This window comes from Helianthus annuus, chromosome 17 (assembly GCF_002127325.2).
Source record: "Helianthus annuus cultivar XRQ/B chromosome 17, HanXRQr2.0-SUNRISE, whole genome shotgun sequence".
Taxonomy (NCBI): Eukaryota; Viridiplantae; Streptophyta; class Magnoliopsida; order Asterales; family Asteraceae; genus Helianthus; species Helianthus annuus.
Window position 1 is genome coordinate 79,611,743 of NC_035449.2, and position 25,510 is coordinate 79,637,252.

Sequence of the window (25,510 nt, forward strand, 5' to 3'; positions counted from 1 at the left end):
AAACTAGTGAACCTCCTTCCACGTCTTGCAAACGTGGGGGGACCCCACGACCTGCGTTAGGCAAAGTTGAACCCTTCAAACCTTTTGCCTAACCAACCCAGCTACTACCCTTGGTCTATTATTTGTTGCATCAACAAGTTGGCGCCCACCGTGGGGCTACGCCACTATTTTTCTCCAAAAGACCTAGTAGTGTAGCTCCATTCTCCCGAAATTGCCATGTCAGAAAGTGGATCTCCCAGAGAAGTGAATCAAGTTCCTAACACTTCTACTCCAGGTGCTAGTCAAGCCCATGCAACTACACCTGCTTCTTTCTCGACACCGGGAGGTACTCCTGAGTTCCTAACTTTCAGTACACCTACTCCGTCCAGATCAGGGGTCCCTTCCCCTAATGTTGGTGTCACTAGTGCCCCGTCACATGTCGAACTTACCCCGGAGGGGTCACCAACAATTTCCTTGAGTTAAGGTCTCTCCTCAACCAATATGTGAATAGAGAAAGGGACAAGGGAGTAAGGATCCATCTGGATTATGATGAACCTGAGCCGACATTGTCTCCTAGACCTCCTGTTCCTCCTTTTACATCTAGGGACGAGGCAGGTCCCAGTAATCCTCCAAATCCTAATCCGTACCTCTCTGTAAGGCCAAATCCTACAGTATACCCTCTCTTCTCGTCCCAACCTGCTCCAAGCGGTGCTCCACTAGGCCATGAGCTGACCCTTGACCAGCTCCTGCAGTCCCCAGTAACAAGTCTTCCACCCTCAATGACAACTTCATGGGAACAGGCCTTGTCGGTACTCCCTTTAGCACGAAGTGCCGTGATGAGCACTCCCTTGGGAGTTAACTGCTCTGTCGCACCCGGAAGCCTTCAAGGCTTCAACCTCATGCCCCAAATGATGACCCAGATGATGGCCAACTTCCCGTGGCAACACTTCATTAATCAAGTGCTAGCCACTCAAGGGAACAACAATGGTAACAACAATGTGGGTGCAAGGGCTGAAGAAGATTTGGCCAAACCTTATAAACCAAGTAACCTTTCATGCTTTTCACAGCAGATAGCCGATTATGACTTCCAGACAAAGATCAAAATGCCGGCCCACATCAGAACATATGATGGGACTGAAGATCCTGAAGACCATCTTCATATCTTTACTGGTGCCGCAAGAATCGAGAAATGGTCAAATGCTGAATGTTGCTTGATGTTCATGCAAACCCTTGTCGGATCAGCAAGAATTTGGTTCAATGACTTACCTGCTCGAAGCATTCGAAGCTTCGATGACCTTAGCAAGGGGTTCCTAACCAATTTCTCCCAACAAAGGCGGTATGTTAAAGATGCTACAGTGATCTTTCAGATCAAGCAAAGAGATGATGAAAGCCTTCGAGAATTCATAGAGAGATACAAGAAGGAAGGTCTAACCTATGTGGGAGCAGACGAGAAAATGAGGGTGGCCGGTTTCATGAACGCCGTTACATCTAAATACCTCACAAGGGATTTTAACAAATCCCTCCCCAAGACTTTGGAAGAAGCTCTCGAAAGGGCTGAGGCAGCCCATATTTGAGGGGAGGAGGCAGTAGACATCAAAGAACAAAGGAAAAGAGGAAACAGCTGGCGAGGTAGCAGCCCAGCCAGAAAGAGAGGAAACTTTAACTCCTATGACAGACGCCAAAAGGGTTCAGACCATCGAAGGTCTAAAGGTCGCAACCCTTCCAGCGGAGAAAAAGGCATGAGTTTCACACCTCTCACCAAGACTCCTCAAGAAATCCTAGCAACAGAAGAAGTGAAGCAAAACTTTCGGCCTCCTAGGCCTCTCCCCAAAAGTAGAAAAAACGAGAACTCCACACAATATTGTGAATTCCATGAAGAAAAGGGTCACAACACCAATGATTGCTTCCAACTTAAGAAAAGGATTGAAGAAGCTGTCAAGTCTGGAGAACTTGCTCACTTGGTGAAAGGAGTAAGGGACAAAATGGCCGAAGGAAAAGGCAAGGAAGTCAATATGGTGGATTTTGATGGAGGGGTTCCACAAAAGAGACAACAGTTGGAAGCTTGGGAGCTTCAGTGTGTATGCTTCCCCCCAATAGAGAAAGATCCTCTTTCAAGTCCCCTTGTGGTAGAAGCGACTGTGGGAACATTACAAACAAGTAGGGCATACATAGACACTGGGGTAGCTACTGAAATCATGTTTGAGAAGTTCGTCAACCGCTTGAGCAATGAAGAACGTTCAAGGCTTCAACCCTCTGGAACCTCCATAAAAGTTAGCCGATATACCCCTTAAACCTTTAGGGCAACTGACACTTAATGTTCGTTTCAGCGAAGGTCAGAAAGAAAGAACTCAGCCACTCATTGAGAGGCCAGGTCAGTGTGCATTTTACATGGTTGTGTCCGTCGGCCATGGCACTGTTAAATTTCCCACCGAGAGGGGAATAGCAACCCTTCAGCCTTCCCAGGAAGCCTACATGGTTGAAGGTGAAGATTCCAAAAGCGAAGAAGACAAGCAAAGGCTAATAATAAATCCTAAGTACTCTGAGCAAAGAATAAGGGTCAATCCAAGCCTTTCCCAAGAAACCCTCTCATATCTCGAAAAGTTGCTAACACACTACAGCGATGTCTTCGCTTGGTGTCCAGAGGATATGACAGGGATCCCTCGGAACATTGCCGAGCACGAGTTAAGAATACCACCGGATGTCAAGCCCGTGGTTCAAAAGAAAAGAAGTTTGGCACCAGAGAGAAGTTTGGCTGCGTGCTAGGAAGTTGAGAAGCTTGTGTCGGCTGGCATTCTCCGAGAGGTCAAGTACCAATCATGGGTTGCAAACCCAGTTATGGTCAAGAAGCCAGATAACTCTTGGAGGATGTGCATAGATTTCAAGGATCTTAACAAAGCTTGTCCCAAGGATCGTTATCCATTGCCGGAAATTGATCTCAAGGTTGACTCCCTCACCGGCTACCCTTTCAAATGCTTTCTAGATGCTTACAAAGGGTATCATCAAATACTCATGAAAGAAGAAGATGAGGAGAAGCCAGCATTCCACACCGATAAGGGAATCTTTTGTTACCAAAAGATGCCTTTTGGCCTCAAAAATGTCGGAGTAACCTACCAACGTCTAGTGGGTAAAGCCTTTGCAAGCCAAATTGGTAAAAACATGGAAGCATATGTCGATGACTTGGTGATCAAAAGCAAGACGGAATATCAAATGCTCGATGACATTCAAGAAACTTTCAAGAATCTAAGAAAGGTTAACATGAAGCTCAACCCTGAAAAATGTTCATTTGGGTTTGAGGAAGGCAAGTTCTTGGGCCATATTATTGGGAAACAAAGTATCAGGGCCAACCTAAACAAGGTGAAAGCTGTTCTTAAAGCCAAACCACCAAAGACCAAGAAGGAGGTTGAAAGCTTGAATGGGAAGCTTGCAGCCTTGAAGCGTTTTACCTCAAAGTTAGCGGAAAGGTCTCTCCCTTTTTCAAAACGCTCAAAGGTTGCACTGACAAGAAGGACTTCAAATGGACTAAAGAGGCCGATGAAGCCTTTAACCAAATGAAGCAGCACCTAGCTTCCCTACCTGATATAGCAGCCCCAAAAACAGGCGAGTTAATTTCAGTCTACCTCTCAGTTGCCGAAGAAGCAATAAGCGCGGTCCTCACCATTGAACGAGAAAAATCCAGGTACCCGTTTATTTCTTTAGCAAAACTTTAAAATTGGCTGAAACCAAATATCCTCCTCTGGAAAAACTTGCCCTAGCCCTAGTCCAAACAGCTAGAAGGCTTCGAAGGTATTTCCAAGCACACCCTATACAAGTGGCCACGGACCAACCTATCAGGAGTGTGCTTGAAAAACCAGAAAACTCGGGACGATTAGCCAAATGGGCCATAGAACTAGGTGAGCATAACATCACCTATGTCCCTAGAAAGGCCATCAAGGCCCAAGTCTTGGCTGATTTCATCATAGAAGTCCCTAAGCAAACTGTCATTGAAGTAAACACTACAACCTCTGAATCCTCTGACCTTGAAGCCTGGAAGCTTTTCACTGATGGGGCTTCAAGCGTTGAAGGATCAGGGGCTGGTCTCATTTTGATCAACCCAGAAGGGTTGGAATTCACATATGCTCTCCGTTTTGACTTTCAGACCACCAATAACGAGGCTGAATACGAGTCACTGATCGCCGGTTTAAGGCTGGCCAAAGAGATGAAGGTCAAGAAGCTTGAAGTGTTCACTGATTCATTACTAGTCTCAAGCCAAGTAAATGATAGCTATGTTGCCAAAGAGCCCAACATGAGAAGATACAACGAAAAATCCAAGGAGCTAATGAATACCTTCCAAACATGCCACATCAAGCAAAGGTCCCAAAACAAAAAGGCTGATGCCTTAAGTAAGCTGGCATCTCTCACTTTTGCTCACCTTACCAAGAAGGTACTAGTAGAAGTGTTGAAGGCTCCATCAATCGATGAATTGGAAGTTCAAGATGTAGTCATCGAAGAAGATCCAAATTGGATGACTCCCATCAAAAAGTTCCTAAAAAGTGGTGAACTACCCAATGATCAACTAGAAGCCGAAAGGGTTAAAATCAAGGCAAGGCAATATGTATTGTAAGGAGAAACCCTTTACAAAAAGGGTTACCTTGCCCCCTTGCTAAGATGTGTTGGTCCTGAGCAAAGTCAATATTTGATCAAGGAAATTCACGAAGGCATATGCGGAGCTCATTTTGGAGCTAGGTCGGTGGTTGCAAAGCTCATGAACCTGGGTATTTCTGGCCCTCAATGCATCGTGATACTGCTGAGCAATTAAGAAAATGTGATGCTTGCCAAATCCATGCACCAATCCCAAAAAGTCCTAAGCATGACCTTGTCCCAATAACCTCGGCATGGCCATTCCATAAATGGGGAATGGACATTGTTGGTCCATTTCCCCCAAGCAAAGGAGGAGTAAAATTCTTGTTGGTGGCAATAGATTATTTCACAAAGTGGCCCGAGGTTAAACCACTTGCAAAGATCACAGGCAAACATGTCATCGACTTTGTTTGGGAAAACATTATTTGCCGCTATGGATTGCCGGTAGTACTTGTCATTGATAATGGGAAGCAATTTACTGAGAAGCCTTTCAGCATCTGGTGTAAAGAGTACAGGATTAATCAGGTCTTCAGCTCAGTGGCTTACCCGCAATCAAATGGTCAAGTTGAAAGAACAAACCGAAGCATAGTAGAAGGTATCAAAGCAAGACTGGGAAGGTACGAAAGCAACTGGCTTGATGAATTGCCTAGTGTTCTATGGGCCATAAGAACAACCGAAAAAACAAGCCATAAGAGAACACCCTATAGCTTGGTATTTGGATTCGAGGCTGTGATCCCAGCTGAGGTAGGAGTTGTAACACAACGAATTGTCAACATGGATCCCGAAACAAACCAGAAAGAGACCATGTTGAACTTACAACTCCTAGAAGAAGCACGAGATCAAGCCGCAATTCAAGAAGCCAAGTACAAGCAACGAATGGAAGCCTATTATAACAAGAGAGTCAAGAATGAACATTTCAAGCCAGGAGACCTGGTCCTTAGAAACAATGAAGCTAGCAAGAAAGAAAATCAGGGAAAGCTTGGCCCAAAATGGGAGGGCCCATACACCATCCTTGAAGCACATAAGGGTGGATCCTACAAGCTAGCAGACCCAGAAGGTAAAAGGCTTCCAAGGCACTGGAATGGAAAAACCTTGAAAAGGTTTCATGTCTAAACGGGAAAGATTGGTTTGTATTTTGCAATATTGCATTTCAAGAGTTGAACTATGAAAACCTTTTGTAAAAATGTCTCTTGAATGAATGAAGTTGTTTTATCAAATTTGTCTTTCTATCCTAAAAACAGGTTGAGAACCTAGCAAGAAACTCCATGGCAAGGGCCATGTAAGGGGTTGAGCTCCCAGGCCACATCGCTTAATAGGTTCAAGGGTTGAATGGACCTATATAAGGAGTGAGTTCTTAGATCAATACAACTCCATGAGACTTATTATCAATAGCAAAGAAGTCTCATAGACATGTTTGAACAGCCTACACCAAATGTTCCTTAAGCCTTAGAAAAATAATCAACAAACAGGCTTACGAAATCAAACAAAAACAAGAAAACAAATAGGATAGGTGTTATGCCTTCTTGTTAAAAATGCCAAGGCTAAGTGACTGCAGCACTGAACCCTTTAAGGTATAAAAAACATAAGGACAACACAAGCTCGACAAAGACAAAGTTATAAGAATACAAAAATAATGTAACTTGAACGAAAAATTTTAAAAACACAAACAAAGTCAAACCAAAACACTATGAAGCCTTCAAGGCTTCAAGCCCCCGAGATAACAGCTTGAAACCTCAAAGGTTTCAATCTATCTATAGATAGCCAAAAAGCTTAAAAGCTCAAAAGGTTAAAACCAACCAAGATGCCTTAACAAAATAGGCACAAGTATAAAAACACAACACATAAAATAGTTGAACATAATACCTTAACAAAGAAAGCCCTGAAAGACTTTCAACAAAGCACAAGTTAAAACAAGTCCTGCTGACTTGCAAGTTCGGATATTGTTCAAGCGGCCATACATGCCTAAAAGCATAACCACATAACAGGAACCTTAGGGGTCCCTGCAAAACCTAATATTGTTCAAAGTTAGCATTACAAACCACAAATTGTTTTTTTAGTGCTAAGAAAGCTACGAATATCCGTTAAACATTGGCAGAAGGCTTGAAAACCCCGGAACCTTCAGCCTTTGCCTTCTTTGCTTTCTTGGACTTCTTAGCTTTTGCACCACCATCACCACCTACTGTTGAAGCCTCCAAGCTTGCATCCTTCGAAGCATCAGGCACACTTGAAAGAGTGTCATCACTATCTCCTGAGTAGGATCTTTTCTTCGAAAGAGAACCCAAGACTTCAGCACAGACTTTTTCATTAAGGCCCTCCGGTTTCAAGCCCTGTAACACAGCAAGAGGCTTACCAAAACAAGAAGAAACCTGATGAATATAAGGGCAGGTCAGCCTCTCCATCTGTTCAACGGAGCCCTTAAAAACATCAGAAGCTTCAGGACGAAACAAAGGAGACTTTTCCAGAGGATGCCCAGCTTCATGTAACTTATAACCAGCGATGAGACCTTGATGTTTTCCCAAGCTGAGCAACTTAGTATAAACTTCACCAAGAGCAGAGTTAAACTCAGCAGAGTGAAGCAGATAAGTAACAACCTGTTGAAAACCCTGCTCAATCAACCATTGGTTATCACTGGTAGCCCGGGAAACCAAAGCCTTCAAGCTAACCAAAGCCTTCAAGCTTTCCTTCTCCTCATCAAAGGCTTTTTGAGCAACAGACAAAGCCTCCTTACCCGCCTTTAGCTTCAACCGATCGACCTCAAAGCTTTTCTTAAAATCACTCATCTCAATCTCATGCTGCTTAGACAAATCATCAACCTTTTTTGACCAAGCCTCTTCTTTCTCAGCAAAGCCACTTATCTCCTTCTTCATCGCGGCCATCGAAGATTTCATCTTATCATTCTTCTTAGAAAACTCTTCATATTCTTGCATCCTCTGACGAAAACGGGCAATGCCCTGAGGAAGCATGGCAGCAAGGTTGCAGGTACTTAGAATCATGCGAGATAACATCATGTCATCATCCATCTCAGAAATAGTATTATGAACTGAAGGAGGAGCAATGTGACTCAGAGCATCTTCACAAACAGTAGCATCCTTGAAACTGTCATCAATTTTCACCGACCAACCTGGCACATAAACTGCATCCGGATCTAACCCTTCAACATCCTTGCTCGAAGAACCCTGAACAGGGGTAGCAATAACCCCTTTTGGCTGAAGCCTTTTTGCCATGAATAACCAGCTTCTTCTCTTTTTCAGAACCCACTTCAACACCTTGATCCCCAGAAACTTCGATATCATCGCTCAACTCCACCGGTTCAGTAGAGGTGGATTGAGGAACACCCTTCAAACGACGGGTAGATCGCCGGGTTGAAGCCTTGGGAACAATAGGTTTGGAAAAACCCTTCACATTGGAAACACTAACATAACCCGAACCATCGAACCTTTGTTCAGCGGTCCTAACTACAACGTTTTCATCAGGAACAAAGGGGACATCCTCATACACAACATCAGAAGTGTCGTCACTCTTGATAAAATCCAGGGCAGACATAACTACAAATAACAAAAACAAAATTCATAAGACATAAATAAAGAAGAATGCAAAGATGGCAAACAAGGAAAATGCATACCGGTGCCACTTCTCATTAGAACCGGATCCCGATCGACCTTTTCCCACAAATCACTAACCCCTAACATAACTAGCAAATGTTCAGGGAAAGGACGAACCCTCGAAGGGCATACCCGGATGGCTTTGAGAAAAGCTTCATTCAACTCAGACTCAGAGGGCTCCGGTTCATTGAGAACGGCATCCGGGTGCCTCCACACCATTTTAAATGGGAGAATACAGTCAGAAACCCAGAAAAAGCAATCTTTCCAAGTTCCGAGTGTTGTAACCATAGACGAAATAAGACAAGCATCAACCTTGGAAGTTTCAAAGGTGAACCAATCACCGTTTTTAGCCAATCGGAAAAAAAGGCGAAAAAGCAAAAGTGAAGGATCATACCCAAGGGCATGGCACAAAATTTCGAAATGTAAAACCCTAGCCATACCCTTTGGGTGGATCTGGCCAAAAGAGACTCGGTAATACTCCAATAAATTCAGAACAAAGAGGGAAAACGGATGACGGAGATTCGAAAACTCAAAATGACGGCAGTAAAAAGCAATAAAACCAGCCGGACATTTGTCAATCGGAACATCGCAAGCAGGAGCAGTCGGTTTAAACATTTTCCCAATACCATATTCCTTACCAAATAAATCTACCTCTTCTTGGGTTAATCGAGAAAAGGACTTTGCCAAATCCTTACGAGCACCCATTTTACAAGAAAATATGAAGAAAGTAAGGAAATAAAGATGAAGTCGGAACTAATCTTGAAGAGAAGAAGGGAAATTGCAGAGAAAACTTGAAAATATAATGTGGAAATTAAATGATATCTTCAAATATAAAACTCAAATAATAGTGATAATTGCAAACGGTTACTTTCTGCAAAACCGCTGCCCTATGAACTGCCACACATCAATCAAATCAGTTGTCAGACATTTAAATTTCAAAAATTAACTGCCTCCAACCCTTTAAGCCTTCAAGATTTGAACCCTTAAAGCCTTCAACCAATAAAACACGTGTATAAAAGTCAGAAGTCTTTGAGTCGATCTCCCAAAAACCTCTGACTTGGGGGGCTGATGACGGGGGTAGCCCAAGACAAAATAAAATGACTAAGATACATGAGTGCCCAAAGGGTTAAACGGTTCAAAGGTTGAAAAGCTGAGGAGGTGAAGTAAAGCAATGTGAGAACAGTAAATGGTCACATCTCCACCAACTCGCCAGCCGCAAAAGCAATGCGGGTCCACAGAACACACTCTATTATCCATGGGTCAAAAGGCTTTAACCCTCGAAAGGGTAAGCCTTTCACTACAAGCAAGGTCGCTAGTCAAATGCATCCCTCTTTGGGAAGGCGTCTTCTCCTATATATTTGACACTTCATTTACTAAGAAACACATTCTGAGACCAGCCCTGATTCTTGATATCTCCGGTCATTCACTACAAGTACTTGCTTCTCGCAAGCTACTTCCTTTCACATCCAACACACACATTCTGTTTGCTCCTTCATCCGAATCTGAACACATTTCAGAGAAGGATCCATAGCAAACAGCAAGAATAAAACTAGTGAACCTCCTTCCACGTCTTGCAAACGTGGGGGGACCCCACGACCTGCGTTAGGCAAAGTTGAACCCTTCAACCCTTTTGCCTAACCAACCCAGCTACTACCATTGGTCTATTATTTGTTGCATCAACAACATACAAATACAATTGGTATGGTTAGCCTAGGAAAGTACCATAGATCATGTGAATGGGTAGGCACATACTTGAGACCATTAATCCTCGTATAAGGACCGAGGGGCATGAGTGATAGATCTATTTGGGTGTAGCGAGCCCACACCCATGAGGACTATGTCTTCCAGCCGGAAGCCCGGTACAAATTTGCTAGGTTTGAGCCTTCCTACGCCGTCACACATATCAGTGGCCTTGCAAACCATTGGTGATATTTTCCTTGTTTGCTTTCATACCGGGATTTACAAACATACACACGTACACTGTTTACAAAGGTATATACATACATATACGAAACACATGAACTCGCTCAACTTTTGTTGATGTTTTTAAATTACATGTATTTCAGGGAACTAAGTGGATCTGGCAGGTGTTTGCATGTTTTCAAGCTGCGTTATAAATAAAAGATGTCATCCAAGTCATTAGGGTTTAGGAGATGTATCTTAATCCTGGACGAGATACATGGTTCTAAACTCGGGTTTGTTTAAGATCTTTTGTCGAGTCTTAGTGAACTCTTTAAAACTTGTTGTGGTTTGTAATTTGAATTTGGTGTCGACATTTCAGACAATTATGTTGTGTTATTTTCAAACTTAATTTATGGATGAACATCTAATGGTTTTATCATATAACGTTATTATGATTGAATGCTATGGTATTAAGAAAGTCACACCAATAATCGCGCTTCCGCAAAAGTCAGGGTGTGACAAACAAAAAGACAAAATAACCAGCTTTCAACAGTCAAATATCAGGTTTTTTGAATTTTGGACTAAAATGACAATAAAAGTGAAATCACAGGGACCCAGATTTAAAAGGTTTGAGATTTGGACTAAAATGGCAAAAGTGCCCAAACCACAGGGACCAAAATGGCAGTTTACTCTTATTTATATTTTAACAGTTATTATTATTATTAATTAGTTTATTTACCCTATAATTGCATTCGTGAATTAAAAAAAAAATATGTGGATATATTTAGTTTGGTATAAATTTTGTTGACAATGGAGTTGTATTATATATACACTATTTTTCTCGAATGTCAGTACCGTGCAAATACCTTTACAAACCGTATCAATTTTGATCAAACAACATTGGTACCAGTATCTGTATTATCAGAACCAATATTCGTTTTTAAGATTTTCAATCGATATACAACATGTGTCGATATTCTTTTGGGCATATTACGACTTTATGTTTTTAGGTTTCGTCTTTCAATTGCTATAGCGAGTGCCGTTATCGTAATTTGCTGAAACGATACCGACCGAATTCTCGCATCACACTGTCCCACTAGTTGTACTATACATCCATATATCATTCGCGCATCATAATAGCCCTAATTGACAACATGTGTTTTACTTTGGCTGAGAAGTAAAATACTAAAATTGTACATTTTACATTTCTATTACAAGCGGCTGCAAAACCCTCTGTAATCAACAAACCTCCGAATTCACGAATCTTTTTCCTTCATCAATCACCCTTTTCGTCAAGATCTGGCTACGCTTCTCGTTCTCTGTGCAGAATCATGAGAAATTGAACATCTTTCTTCACTATTCTTCTTTTGAGTGAGCGTTCAAAACATTAAAAAAGAATCTGTGTATCTTCAGGCATGGCGGATTACTCAAAGGAAGACCTTTTACAGCTTTTCAAGAGAATTGGGGCTTATCTTTCGGCTAAAGTTTTCAAGATTTTGAATACCCAGGTGCTGGTTTTTTTTTTTATCTTTTATATTTGGGTGTCTACCAAGTGCTCGATGAAATGCCCCTTTAAAGTTTTTTCAAGATCTGTAGCTGTTTTGTTTGTTGGTGACTTATGGATTAGTTGGGGTTGTGGGTTTATGTTATGATGAGTGAAAAAACTTGTGAATCTAGTGTATGCTAAGTTGGTAAATATCAATTGAAAAGATTGAATTAGGTTCAGTTATGAAAGCAAAGGGATAACTCCTTGCAGCTTCTTTAGGTCTTATTTTGTAGTTTTGTGATCTAGAGTGAAACAAACTGTGAAAAGGCTTGCTGACACTGCAATATGTTAGTTTCTAGTAGGTACTCATCTGGGACATATTGCCTTAATTGTATCAGTATTAACTATAGATAATTAGTCAAATATAAACTTTCAAGGGGATGGTATAGTGGTAAACTCTTGATTTCCTCCGGTAGAGGTCTCAGGTCTATTGGTAGCAAGGTATTTGGGGGGGTTAAGAGTCTTAACACTTCCTTTTCGTGTTGATTTGTATATTAATAGAAAACCAAAAATCATATATTTATTTTAAACCAAAAGACATCATTTCCTGTGTTGATTTGTACATAAATAAAAAGCCAGAAACAATATACAAGACAATTAACAAACCTTGCTGACCAAAGTCAAAGGTCTTACAACTGCTGTTGTCAGATCTGTTTACATTTTCAGTTTAGAATACACTACAACGGTTGTATAATATATTAAAATAGTAACTTACTGTTATATACCAAACGAGAGAACTCAACCCAAAAGACTAGTCTGGTGGGTAAGATAGCCCATTTGGTATATAAACCCTACATCCGTTGCCCATACAACCGATGTGGGACAAGTCCCGTACCTTGCAATGGTCTCAGTCCATAAGACTTACGATGGTTTTACTATAATAAAATTGTAAAAAGGTGTAGACTTGCTGACAGTTCAACATATTACAAAAGTGGCCTGTGATTATTGGTCATCTTGAAGTTGCATCAACGCCAATAATCAGAAGATTGAGTGGCTTGAGAACACCATTGATCTGAACAAGTAATTGAAGAACTAAATCAGAATCTGTTAAAACTTGAAAAAGAAGAAAAATAAATATTTTTATACAGATGCATAACATCATTAAGTAGTATACTAGTTTATTACTTCACAATTTATTGTCCCAATGCCACCTTTTTTATAGGAAGATTGCTCCAGACCAGTAGCAATATTGACCTGTTTACTTATTACGGGGTTATTTGAGACAAATCACCTTCTAAATCAATTTATCTGGAGGTTTAGATTCTTGTTGTAATATGTTGTTTTCTAGTCATAGCTTTTACGTTAGTGTTAGGTGATTTGCACATGACGGAAAGTGATTTGTCCATAAAACAATTGCTATTTTCTGTTTGACAGTTGTACCCTTACATCTCAACTGCTTTTTTTTTTTTTTAAATGAAGGGTTAAAATTCTCAAACTCGAATTATTTGTTGTGTACAAATCACCTCGTAAATCAGGTTATATGAAGTTTTAGATTATTTCTGTAATATGATGTTTTCTAATCATAATTAGTACATTAGTTATTTATAACTGTTTTTAAAAAAGGTCAAAACGTGCGAGCAGGTCAACCCTTTCTGTTTCGACCCTTACTTCAAAGCGACTGGCATTAACAATGACCTGTTTTAAATAAGTTGAAATCTGGTTGCAGGATATACGGCCTGTTTGGGCCATAGCAGGACTTGCAGTTGCAATAATATTTACATGGAGGCTTTTCAGGACACCCGTTGTACCTCAAAGAAGACAACCTAAGCGTCAACCGCATGCACCTAGCAGTTCTGGGGTCAATAGTAGTCAATCTGATTCAAATTTGTTTCCGTCTGGTGTTACTTCGCCTTCTGAAGATTCAAGAGCACAAACTGTTATTGATGAGTTTTTTCAGCCTGTAAAGGTAAACAGGAAATCTAATAAACTTCAGTTATGAAATCGTTGACTTCATGGTGGTCATTTTACTTGTTTTCTTGTTGCTGCAGCCTACTTTAGGACAAATAGTCAGACAAAGATTAAGCGATGGAAGAAAGGTATGCTTTTGTAATCACTTTTTTTTTATCTTGATTTAATGGATCATAACGGGTTTGGGTTATTTTTAGTACACGTTGAAACTAGATGGGTTGGTTTGTGTTGACCCAGAGAAGCTGTTTTTGTGTGTTTTTAAAAATATACAAATAGTTGCTATGTTATTTATAATTCCTGAATTTTGTTATTATGATAGTAATATAATTGTTTTAAATAAAATGCTTTAGGAGGTTGTATGCCATAAAAATAGACTTTGGGTGACTTTCAACTTGTATGACCCTTTACTCTTTTAGCTATAGTTTTTTATTTCGCCTATTTGAGACCAATACAACACAGTTGAAGCAAGACGGTTTTTATTTTTTTATTTTTTTCTAAATAAGACTAGACTTTATAGCCAATCACATGCTATGCAGTTATAGCAGTCCAAAATCAAATAGCGGTCAAAGGCCGATATTTGAGATATAGGTTATTGCGGTGGGGGCTAGGAGTTGGCTACAAAGTCCAAAACTCCTAAAAAGTGTAAGAAGTCTATACAGTCATTGTGTTTTAAATTTTAGGCATGATGTTTTAGATTCTTTAGGCATGGTATTACATAGAAAAACACAAAACCTATCAATTTAAAACACAATGAAATGTATTCTAGGCATGAAAATTAAAACACAATACCAAGAAAGTTAATCGGTGTTAAAATACATTTCGTTGTGTTTTAAATTGTTACATTTGATGTTTTTCTATATAATATAATGCCAAAAGAATCTAAAACATCATACCTAAAATTTAAAACACAATGCCTACATAGACTTTTTACGCTTTTTAGGAGTTTTAGACTTTGTAGCCGAACCTTACCCTCGCGGTGGGATATCAATAATTTTATATCATGCAAAATTTATATAATATTAATAGTAATGTCAAACTTAAAAGTGCCAATGGTTGAAACATTATCTAATCGTAAGCCATGTAATCTTCTTCCGAGTCCACATCAACCAAGGCATCTAAAATAACGGTCAGTATCAGTCAAATATCGGTCATTAGCGCCAATAATAGTGGTTCCGCCATTCTGGACTGCTATTTGACACCGCTATTTTGGAAGGCCCGATAAGCGCTATCCCACCGCTATTGACTGCTTAGATCACATGCCACTTTATATCTGTTGTTCTACTGATTTAGAATTTTAAAAGTTATTTCATTTGTCATCCTAGTGGAATTCACCGTGTTGATTGTAATCTGCATTTCTAGTTGGTTCATAAAGAATTTCAGGAGTTTATAGATTATTAATAGTTTTTGTTGTCTGCATTTGCCATGACCATGTTGCTTTAGGAGCTTTGTTTTCCTCTAAAAAGAGCTCAAGTTGTTTGTGGACTGAAATATGTTTTTTTTTTTTAATTATTATGATGATGAAGGTGACTTGCCGCTTGCTTGGAGTTATACTTGAAGAAAATACCCCAGAGGAGCTTCAGGTTGTGGTCTTTTTCTCGTTAACCTTTTATTTTACATGTTAGATACAGGTGTCAATCTTGACCCATTCACTTCCGGATTGGTTGATTTGGTTGTGTTGCATTTCTAATGGGTCAAACCGACAAAATTGGTGGAAATGGTTGGGAAGGGGTCAAAGTCGTCCAGAGTTTATTTTCAATGCATAAAATCTCCTAATCATGTTTGTAGAAAAAAGTAAATTATTCTTGATACTTGCAAAAAAAATTGAACAAAACTTGTTTTGACCCGTTACTCAACCCAACAGACCCGCCCGTTTTACAAACTCTACTTATTGCCATCGGAAGATGACTTGTTTGACTGATTTTGTGTAGAAGAAACAAGCAACAGTGAGATCCTCTGTTTTGGATGTTCTGCTGGAGATCACAAAGTTCTGTGACCTTTATCTCATGGAAACAGTCCTGGACGATGAAAGCGAAGTATGTATGAGTGTGGTTGTTTTTTCTATATCTTTACTTATTTATTATGATTTATATTGTGAAAGCGAAGTATGTGTCAGGGTGTGTTGTCCCGATGCTTAATAAATCTTCCAAAATTAACTATTTTAACAATTTCATTTCGTGGGTCCCATTTTTGTGGTCTTAATATGTGGCTGTAGCCTATATGCAAACCAGTGAACTTTCCTAATATTAACTAATAAAAATGTAAACGTCAGTTCTTGAAGCAAGAAGAAAGGAAAACACTTGGGCAGTGTTTGGTATGAGGGAATTGAAGGTGGAATGGAATGTATCATTCCAATAAAAAAACATGTTTGGTTATCATGTCATTCTATAAGAATGTGATTCCTTCCAAATATAAGAATTTTCATTCCTTGGTAAGGGGATGTTTTTTTTCCATTCCTTCAAGGAATGAAAAGACATCTACGATTATTATTATTATTATTAATTCTTTTACAATTAATATATTTTTATTACTATTATGATATTATTACTATAATTATTATTTGTCGTTTTTATTAATTGTGTTTCATTACTCGTCTTTTTTACCTGTAAAACTGTACAGAGTAACAATTCATTCTATTCGCATATGGGTAACCAAACATCACAATGGAATGGAATGATCCATTTTATTCCGCTATCCATTCCATTCTCTTGCTCATTCCATTACTTCATACCAAACAAACCCTTAATACAAAATGGAACACTAGTTTATTTTGAATTGGATGAAATTTTAAAAAATTATTGAATATATTTAATACTAGGGAAGTTCGCTAATTACACCAAATAAGTACTGGAAATAGAAAAATAACTACTAAATGTAAACGAATATGAAATTTGAAAAAAAAAAGATAAACATATATATTTGTACAAATGACGGGTATGTGTATTATGAATGTTTTACTTGTGGTCTGTGTGATCATGTTTGCTAATCGTACCTTTTGTTTGCAGAAAAATGTTATAATGGCTTTGGAAAATGCTGGGATATTTACATCTGGCGGCTTGGTCAAAGACAAGGTAAAATCAATTAATAAGTTCTATTTACAATGCCACTCCATCGCTATTCGCTAAACAATCGCAATTTTCATCTCTATGGTCAAACACAAAAAACCAATTATTAACTATGGTCCACTTTTTGAATCCGGTAAGTCAAACTCTTAACGTAATTGAAGTCAAAAGGTAGGCCATTTGACACTTGAAAGTAAAATTGGACTTCGTTACTTTTGGGTGATGAGAGGGTGGAGAGTCTAGTAGTTGTCGGGTTCATAGTTGTCAATAGCGCTCATAGCGTATAGGTGAAGTGTCGTTACAAACCCCGTAGCGATAAATAGATATTTTATTTATTTAGATGATTAGTGATAGCATATTTGAGCTATTATAGCGTATTTGTCGTTTTATTTACATGTTGCTATAATTAAACAGGTAATTTGTTTGTCTCCAATTTTAGCACTTTATGCTATAATCCACACGTGACCCGTTATCAATGAAATACTAAATGAGTTTAAATTGCCACTTTTATATGATAATTTGGTAATTGATATTGTGAAAATAATGAGCAATAAATGGTTTTGTATAAGGACGCATATCTCTTTACTTTTATATTTCTTAGTAATCAGTGTGCAATTGCAGGTACTTTTTTGTAGCACAGAGATTGGGCGGACATCTTTTGTTCGCCAGCTGGAGCCCGATTGGCATGTAGACTCAAGTCGAGAAATCATTACTCAGTTGTCGGTATGTAAACAAGTATTATGTCAACTAACATAAATTATTTAGTATACTAAATCTTGTTGTGCTACTAAAATGTTTTTTTAGTCTACTTAACACTTTAAGAAGTAATTTAGGGGGTTTGGGGGGGGGGGGGGGACCCACATAGAGTAGGTCAGGGTCCCCAGACCCCAATGTTTTTAAAACATTTAGTAGCTCCGGTATATTAAATTTTATAAGAACCCCATAAATACAGTTAGGTGGACACCATAAAAAGAAAAGGAAAGCCGGCGTAGTGGTAAACCCCCTCTTTACCAACAAAAGGTCATGGGTTCAATCCTTGTAAAGCCTGTTTTTTTTTTTTTTAAATCTATTTCAAACCTCGCTCTGACCCGACCCGAACAAGGCCCGAAAATTTTAACATTTTGTCATGAAAATTTTGAACACCGGGAAAAAAATGGACCCCATTGGAATAAAATCCTGGGCCTGCCCCTAGGGGGGGGGGATAAGCTAGGGGTAGTCGAACATCTTTTTTTATTTGTATTTTTTTAATATTAATTTTGCTTCCTATGTTTGCTCTTCATTCCAACAAGGGCTGGTATTATTCTTACACATATTCATTTTTCATTGTTGTGTGAATGCAGAGGTTCATCAAGTATCAGCTTTACATCTCAACTACAAAAAACGAGCGAATCGCGTCTAATGTTTTCAGTTCTTCATCCTTGGAACAGTTTTTCAATGTTTGACTTTCTGGAAGCGGTCAACTGTGTCGAATGTTTTTCAGTTTTTGGAGGAGTTAGTACCTTATGATGTCATGATCATAACTTTAGGGCATGTGATGCTTGATTTTGTGCAATGTATTTTCGTCAAATTACCATGTTTCTAGGGTTTCATGTTTGTGGTCTGTGCAGTTTATGTTACAGTCAAAGATAAAAGAACTTGGTTGATGCCAGACTCTGTTGCCATTTTAGATGTTTATAAGAACTTGTAGCCATTCATCTTTATCTACTTTTGGTCATTTATAGTGAACTCTAAAACAAGCTTCTCATGTCATAAGACCACTCGCTTTGGTTTAACCAAAAAGTGCATAACACCCTGCTATGCTATGCTATGTAAACAATAAGTTTTAACTAACCTACTTTCTAACTCTTATTTTGGTTTGACCAAAAAATAAATAAAAGAAAAAGACATAGTGTGATTGGGGAGGGCCCCACCACCTTACACTCTCGCGCCCGTTAAGGGCATCACACCCCCTTGCTTAACGCCCATTGGGTGGGGTGGTGTGGCGTTAATGGCTGAGCTGGCATGGAGGCGTTAACCCACAATGGCCAACCTAAGGCTCGATTTACATGATTTTTTATCAGCTTACGTCGAATTTATACGTTTTTTACAAAGAAATGGAAATCTGAATAGAACACTTGGCAAATAAAATTAAAATATTATTAAGCCCTTGCTAAAATAACTAACATTAACTACATCAAGATTCTCTCGTTATAAGAGTGGTCGATGTCTTTATTTCTCTTTCTTTTTACGTTTTCTTCTGGAGGTCACATTAGGTAAAGTTATAAGGTATCAACTTTGCATCAACAAAAATATTTGGTGTTAACTATACACGGTGAACGTGACTTGGAGTTTGGCACGCTATAGATTTTTTTACACTTAGTTATTTCTTGGAGCATCAGACTTTTACACACTTAGTTACTTGTTTATTTCTTGGTTTACATGTTTGAAGTTTTGACTCTTGGTCTCGCTAAGACTAAAAGATGACTATTGTGCTCATATATATCTCGAGTTTAAGCAAGTATATATTATGACCACAAACACAATATTTAGTATGAAAAAGAGTCCAATATCCGGATTCAAGTCTAACACAATATTCTCACTAAATATTTAAGTACTTTTTTAAATTTTACAAATTATTTCTTTTCATATTTAATGTAAGTTTATTACATGTTAGTAGTGATTATAAAAACTTATAGCAAAACGAAAAAAGGTCAAAAACTTTTATTTTAAAATAAATAATAGGTCAAAGTTGTATAAACATTTATAAAAAGAGCTAAAGTGTTCAGAATTGCTACAACGTCATAAGTTCATAAAATTGGTTAAGAAGAAACTAAAAATATTCCAAGTTTGTATAATTGTTTTTTTAATAAATGATTAGTGAACTAGAAATATTTAATAAAAATATAAAATTATTATAATAGTTACAATTATAGTGAACTAGAAATACTCATAAAAATATAAAATTATTATAATGGTTACAATTACGTAACTATTATTGTTGACTAGAATTCTTTACAGGTGAAAGAGTAACAACCAATATTGTAATACTGAAATTACAGGGTGTGTGAGTTAACATACAAAGGGGGTGTTTACCACATGGCCTAGAAAGTGGACTTCGCGAAGCCAGAAGTCACATTTCGAAAACTTGGCATACAACTGCTCTTTTCGAAGGAGTTCCAGAATAAGCCTCAGGTGTTGCTCGTGTTCTTCCTGACTCTTAGAATAGATCAGGATGTCGTCGATGAAGACTATGACAAATTTATCCAGGTAAGGCTTGCACACTCGGTTCATGAGGTCCATGAAGACTGCAGGTGCATTCGTTAATCCGAAAGGCATAACCAGAAACTCATAATGGCCGTAACGAGTTCTGAATGCTGTTTTGGAGACGTCTTCCTCTCGGACTCTCAGCTGATGGTAGCCTGACCTCAGGTCAATCTTGGAGTAGAAACTCGACCCTTGCAACTGGTCGAATAGGTCATCAATGCGTGGGAGAGGATAACGATTCTTCACGGTCACCTTGTTAAGTTCGCGATAGTCACTACACATTCTGAAGGTACCGTCTTTCTTCTTTACGAATAACATTGGAGCTCCCCAAGGCGAAGAGCTAGGACGTATGAATCCCTTTTCCAAGAGTTCTTGTAGTTGCGTAGACAGTTCTTCGAGTTCGGATGGAGCTAGACGATAAGGTGTTCGAGCTACTAGCGCTGCTCTAGGAGCTAGCTCGATTTGAAACTCGACTTGGCGATGAGGCGGAAGACCAGTTAATTCCTCAGGAAATACCTCTGGAAAGTCGCGTACAATAGGGATGTCTTCAATCTTCTTTTCTTCCGTGGATGTATCCGAAACGAGGGCTAGAATAGCGGTGTGGCCCTTTCGCAAACACTTCTGGGCTTGAAGGAAAGAGATGATGCCTACAACAGCACCACTCTTGTCGCCTCAAATCACGAGGGGTTCTTTATCAGAACGAGGGATACGGACGATTTTCTCCCTGCAAATAATCTCCGCTTGGTGTCGAGATAACCAATCTATCCCAATGACAACGTCAAAACTACCCAGAACCATATGAATGAGGTCGATAGAGAGCGTCTGACCAGCTAAGACGGGGTTTCAACCCTTGACTGCGTGTGTGCCCTTAAGACTTTCACCATTAGCTAGTTCTATAACATGTTTGGTGTTTTAAGGGTAATGGGGTACGCTTAAGCACCTGACTAACTCTTAGGAACACATATCTGTACCCGAATTAACTAAAATAGAAACAAAGAAATCGTCTGGTAGGAACTTACCCGCCACGACGTTGAGGTTGTTTCCTTCTTCCTCTTGTCCATTCAGAAGCTCATGCTTACCAGTCCTGCGGTTATCCTTATTGTCTCCGTTATTGTTCCCGTTGCCCTGGTTGCCACTGTTGTCATGATTCTGTCTCATCTGCGGACAGTTCCTCTTAAAGTGACTCTCCGCACCGCACTAGTAACATCTCTCATTACCCTTCTGGTGTTGCTGTTGGTTCCGGTTTGCAGGATATGGGCTTCTACAGTCTCTAGCCATATGTCCCAACTTCTTGCACCGATGACAACACGATTCCACACATGACCCGCTGTGGTGCAGTTGGCATTTGCGGCATCTCGGTTTATTCCCTAAGTATCCCCCCTGATTTTGGTAGTTCAGCCCGAGTTTCCTGCGCGGTTCCCGTCGTATAGAGCTAGGACCCTCACCTTGGTGCTCACCCAAATATACCTGTTACTAATAAGAGCATTTGCATTGGAAGAGCTACGCTTGGGCAACTTGCCCTCTTCCACCGCCTGATCGGTGAGTTGGTGCGCCAAACGAACGACTTGCTAGATTGTGGGAAGGTTGGCCGCACTCACAGACCCTTGGATTTCCGGGACTAAGCCTCTGAGGTATAGCTTGATTCGCCTAGATATGGGTTGTGACATGTTAGGACATAAGGCAGCCAAATCGTTGGACCTCTTTGTGTACGCCTCAATCTCTGATCCTTCCATCTTCAAACCATAATACTCTATTTCAAATTTCAGAATGTCGTCCAGGTGGCAGAATTCTTCCTTAATCAAATCCTTGAAGTCGCTCCAGATGGTGGCATTCGCGTCTGCCAACCCGAGCATCTGAACTTGTGCATTCCACCAAGAATACGCTTTCCCTTGCAACATGACAGTAGCGTACTCTACTCGTTTGCCAGCAGGACTTTCACTTTCTTCGAACGTATATTCAATTCTTCGGATCCAGTGTAGAAGGTCGATTGTCCCTCCAGTGCCATCGAAAGTGGGAGGTTTACACTCCAAGAACGCCCTGAAGGTGCCCATGTGGGATTGGGTGTGCATGGGTTGACTCCCTGATTGGGTTGCTAAGGCTTCAGCAATCCGTTCGTTAATCATGGTCGTCAGCTAACCCTGGGTCATGTTGAGACGCCCACTCATGATCTTCACATCGATGGGAACACAGGTAAGAAAGGTATCGCAACGTGCGTAAGTGTGGGGTGACAGAAGAGAGTAAGCACACGAGGTTCAAATAGCTATTATCACGTTAACTAATGCATAGTGTAAACTATCTAACCGACAATATAACATAAATCATACCACATATGGTGTCGAGTCTTGCACGTGGAGGGAAGCGTCGTTGTGGATCGTTGAGCACTGTACCGGTTATAGTCTGGTTTTATCAAAACTTTTCCCTTTTTAAAAACCAAGTTCACTATAACCAATGGCTCTGATACCAATCTGTCACACCCCCAAAAATCCACCATGCGGAGTACCACCGCTTGGAGGCGTGACATGACCAGGATCGAGCCACCAATCATACTGAACAACGTATTTAAGTAAATAAAGCCAACTACAATACGATTGGTGACCAAAGCTAGTTAACCAAGTTTTAATTTAAACAGCGGAAGCATAAACGTAAAGTCCAAACATAAGTCCATAGTTTATAAGTTAAAGTTCAAAACGCAAGTTTAATAAGTTCATAAGGATTTAAATATTAAGCACGGAACATAACAGTCCGTACACCACAACGACTCCTTCCTCGTGCAATCTCCAAGCATTTAGCGACCTGTAAGGCATGTAACAACGAGTCAACAACAAAGTTGAGTGAGTTCACGTTTGGTTGTTTAGTTTTAAGTTGTTTCGAAAACGTGGTTTGTCTTTCGTTGGCGTAATTGACGTGAGGGTTACCCCGTAGTTGAAAGAAAACTTAACCAGTTCATTCTTTATTACCCATACCCTGTCCATGATTAGTGGGGGCTTCCCCATGTGAACTACTAGACCGTATGATATCGACTACTACGCAAGTAAGTTGTGCCCTACATCAGTGTCTATCATCACTGATGGTTTGCCATAGTCCATTAGTACACGCCCGTCCGACTGGAACGGTGTGAGGTTTGTTAAACCTAATAGCGCTATTAACTAATGACCCGCTCGCCATTGGCCTCGGCGATTAAGTCGATATAAGATGAGGGACTTATGATAGAGTTTTGTCTAGTAATTTTAAGGTTGTTGTCCTACACAAGGAGGACGAACGTACGTAGTTCTCCCAAAGAGAATACGCAGAAATAATACTGGCATCCTACCCGAGGAGGATGGCCGTACATATCCTACCTAAGTAAGATATGTAGATTCCGTTTTAATTCTTTAACCCATTCCCAAACCACCGGGAATCCCATGCCTTAGAAAGTGTGTGAACTCACCTTGGTTTGCTCGGTTAGATTCTCAAATATAGCTAACAGTCGAAGTCGGTCAATCACGTCTTAATATAATTACCAGTTAATCATTTAGTGGTTTTCAAATAGAGCACAAAGTTCCTACACGTATCCATCACACAACATGCATTACTTTAATGGTTTATGCCCATATAAACTCCCCATCTATTCCCATTCACAAATAAACATACGACATTGCACATAACACTTTTATCGACACATAACATGTTAGATCATTCACAGATAACATATTCGACATTTAGACACGCAAATCACTACTTATGTGGTTTTAACTTAATTATCCAAAACTGGGCTGTTTTCGAGCATTTTAATAAAATAGTTATCTTATTTCAAAAATTCCCAACTTTTTATAGAAGATGCTAAACGACCTAAATATTATTGTGTAAAAATCTCGGGATCTGATTCATCACCAATATTTTATTAAAAATTATTTTCCAGATTGCACTCAGATTTATTATTTTCTGACTGCAGCCCACGGAATAATTCACTAAAAATTCATTGTAAGTCGGATTGACGAAATTCCAGTGGGATAATTACTACGACATCAGTGTCCATCTACTGTACAGATTTCATGGGCTGATCCGACATAGAACTCAAGTTATGACTGAAAACGTATCGCCAATTTTCTGCAGAAAAATGCAGCTCTAGCTGCTGTTACGGAATGATACATTAAAAATAGTAAACGGAGTCCAAAAATTATGATTCCGGTGCCATTAGAACCGTATTTCCTAATATCACATTTTAGACTCGAAATATCAGTTTTTCGTTGAGTTTATGACCTGTTTACAGCCAACTGAAGTTGGCTGTAAAACTTGGACAAATTCTTTTTTCAGTCTTTAACTTCCTAGTTCGTGTTCGATTGATTCCGTTAGCATATTTTAGTGATTATAACAACATCAAACATCAATATTAACCAGCAAAACATCAGATAATCAACCAAGAATCATAACAACACAAGATCTACATGATTTACACACATATTAATCCATTAACCACCTTGTTCATCACCTTAGTAGACTTTTAGTTGGAGATCTTATATGTTATTGATTTTCAACCGACAAAACTCTTATTAACCACTCTAGACAAGATCAAGAAGGCGTTTAGAGTCACTTACTACTAGCTCGAGGCTAGGGGAGAAACTAGACGAAAAACGAGTGGTTAATAGCAACGTAGTGGGGTCCTTGGCAATCCGTAAGCACCAGGCTTCCTTATGCGTGATCCCTCACACTTGTATGAGCTTGGAATGACTTGAATGAAATTGAAAAGTGGGTGTGGTGTGGCTTGTGGTTGCAGCCGTGAGTTCAGGAGAGTGAGAGAGAAGAGTGATTTTTGTGTTGGTGGTTAAAGTGGAGTGCTTACCCAAGGTATCAATTTATAATCCATCTTCCTAATTGTCCAAGAGATAATATGTAGGGGTGATATTAGGCAATGAGATTTTTATAATCAAAAGAATTAATGGGATGTCCCCACATGGGAACCGAACTTGTTTATGGGGGGGGGGGTATTCGGTTCATTTCTAACTAGATGAATAAGTATTAGTTAAGATAGTTAGGAGGTTAATTAGTTACTAGCATGTAGTGTCTTGTGACGGGTGTTAGGGTATTCGGGGACCCTAACTGGCTCAGAAAAGAAAAGCAATGTCAATGACAATATTTTTATGTCCCGGGTAAAGTCTGGTTGTTCGGTTCGGTGTTGTTCCGTTAAACTGCTTAATTAATCCGTAAAGCGTCTTACATATATATTTTTGTAATGTTTTTAATTTCTAACACTTAGGAAATCATAACGGACTATTTAATGACTTTATAGTATACTATTAGTATGTTACAAGCACATATAAGTATTATAAAGAAATCAGAAAGCAGTTAAATGATCCAGCACAGTCATCAAGCACTTTATTTATTATTAATAAATTGTACGGAATACATAGAATTATGAGGGTTGTCACAGGGGATGGACCAAGGGGGTGGAGTATGGGGCTAAATATATATATATATATATATGTATGTATGTATGTATGTATGTATGTATGTATGTATGTATGTATGTATGTATGTATGTATGTATGTATGTATGTATGTATGTATGTATGTATGTATGTATGTATGTATGCATGCATGCATGCATGTATGTATGCATGCATGCATGTATGTATGTATAGGTATGTGTGTGAAGGAGGGGGCCGGTGAGATCGTCC

The 25,510-nt window shown here is 39.4% G+C and overlaps 2 protein-coding genes across 3 annotated transcripts; both read left to right on the forward strand.

The window, feature by feature from the left end:
• The first annotated feature begins 216 nt into the window (after nucleotides 1–216).
• Nucleotides 217–1,553, forward strand: LOC110924929. Its single transcript, XM_022168902.2, has 2 exons — nucleotides 217–325; nucleotides 1,222–1,553. The coding sequence occupies exons 1-2, from the start codon at nucleotides 217–219 to the stop codon at nucleotides 1,551–1,553; spliced, it is 441 nt and encodes a 146-aa protein (XP_022024594.2).
• Nucleotides 1,554–11,206: 9,653 nt separating this feature from the next.
• Nucleotides 11,207–18,313, forward strand: LOC110926411 (peroxisome biogenesis protein 22). Of its 2 annotated transcripts, none has more exons than XM_022170168.2 (8): nucleotides 11,207–11,608; nucleotides 13,313–13,552; nucleotides 13,635–13,682; nucleotides 15,078–15,134; nucleotides 15,483–15,587; nucleotides 16,557–16,622; nucleotides 17,235–17,336; nucleotides 17,954–18,313. In XM_022170168.2, exons 1-8 carry the CDS (start codon nucleotides 11,516–11,518, stop codon nucleotides 18,053–18,055), a joined length of 813 nt encoding a protein of 270 aa, XP_022025860.1. In that variant the 5' UTR covers nucleotides 11,207–11,515; the 3' UTR covers nucleotides 18,056–18,313. The 2 variants fall into 2 exon arrangements, with proteins under 2 accessions (XP_022025860.1, XP_022025861.1); XM_022170169.2 differs by having other exon boundaries at nucleotides 15,486–15,587.
• Nucleotides 18,314–25,510: the final 7,197 nt, after the last annotated feature.

Coding starts and splice junctions, on each gene's coding strand:
- LOC110924929 (XM_022168902.2), top strand. CDS start 217: ATGTCAGAAAGTGGATCTCCCAGAGAAGTGAATCAAGTTCCTAACACT. Junction 326..1,221: donor TTCTTTCTCGACACCGGGAG/GTACTCCTGAGT, acceptor TTGTCGGATCAG/CAAGAATTTGGTTCAATGAC.
- LOC110926411 (XM_022170168.2), top strand. CDS start 11,516: ATGGCGGATTACTCAAAGGAAGACCTTTTACAGCTTTTCAAGAGAATT. Junction 15,588..16,556: donor TCCTGGACGATGAAAGCGAA/GTATGTATGAGT, acceptor TTTTGTTTGCAG/AAAAATGTTATAATGGCTTT. Junction 17,337..17,953: donor AAATCATTACTCAGTTGTCG/GTATGTAAACAA, acceptor GTGTGAATGCAG/AGGTTCATCAAGTATCAGCT.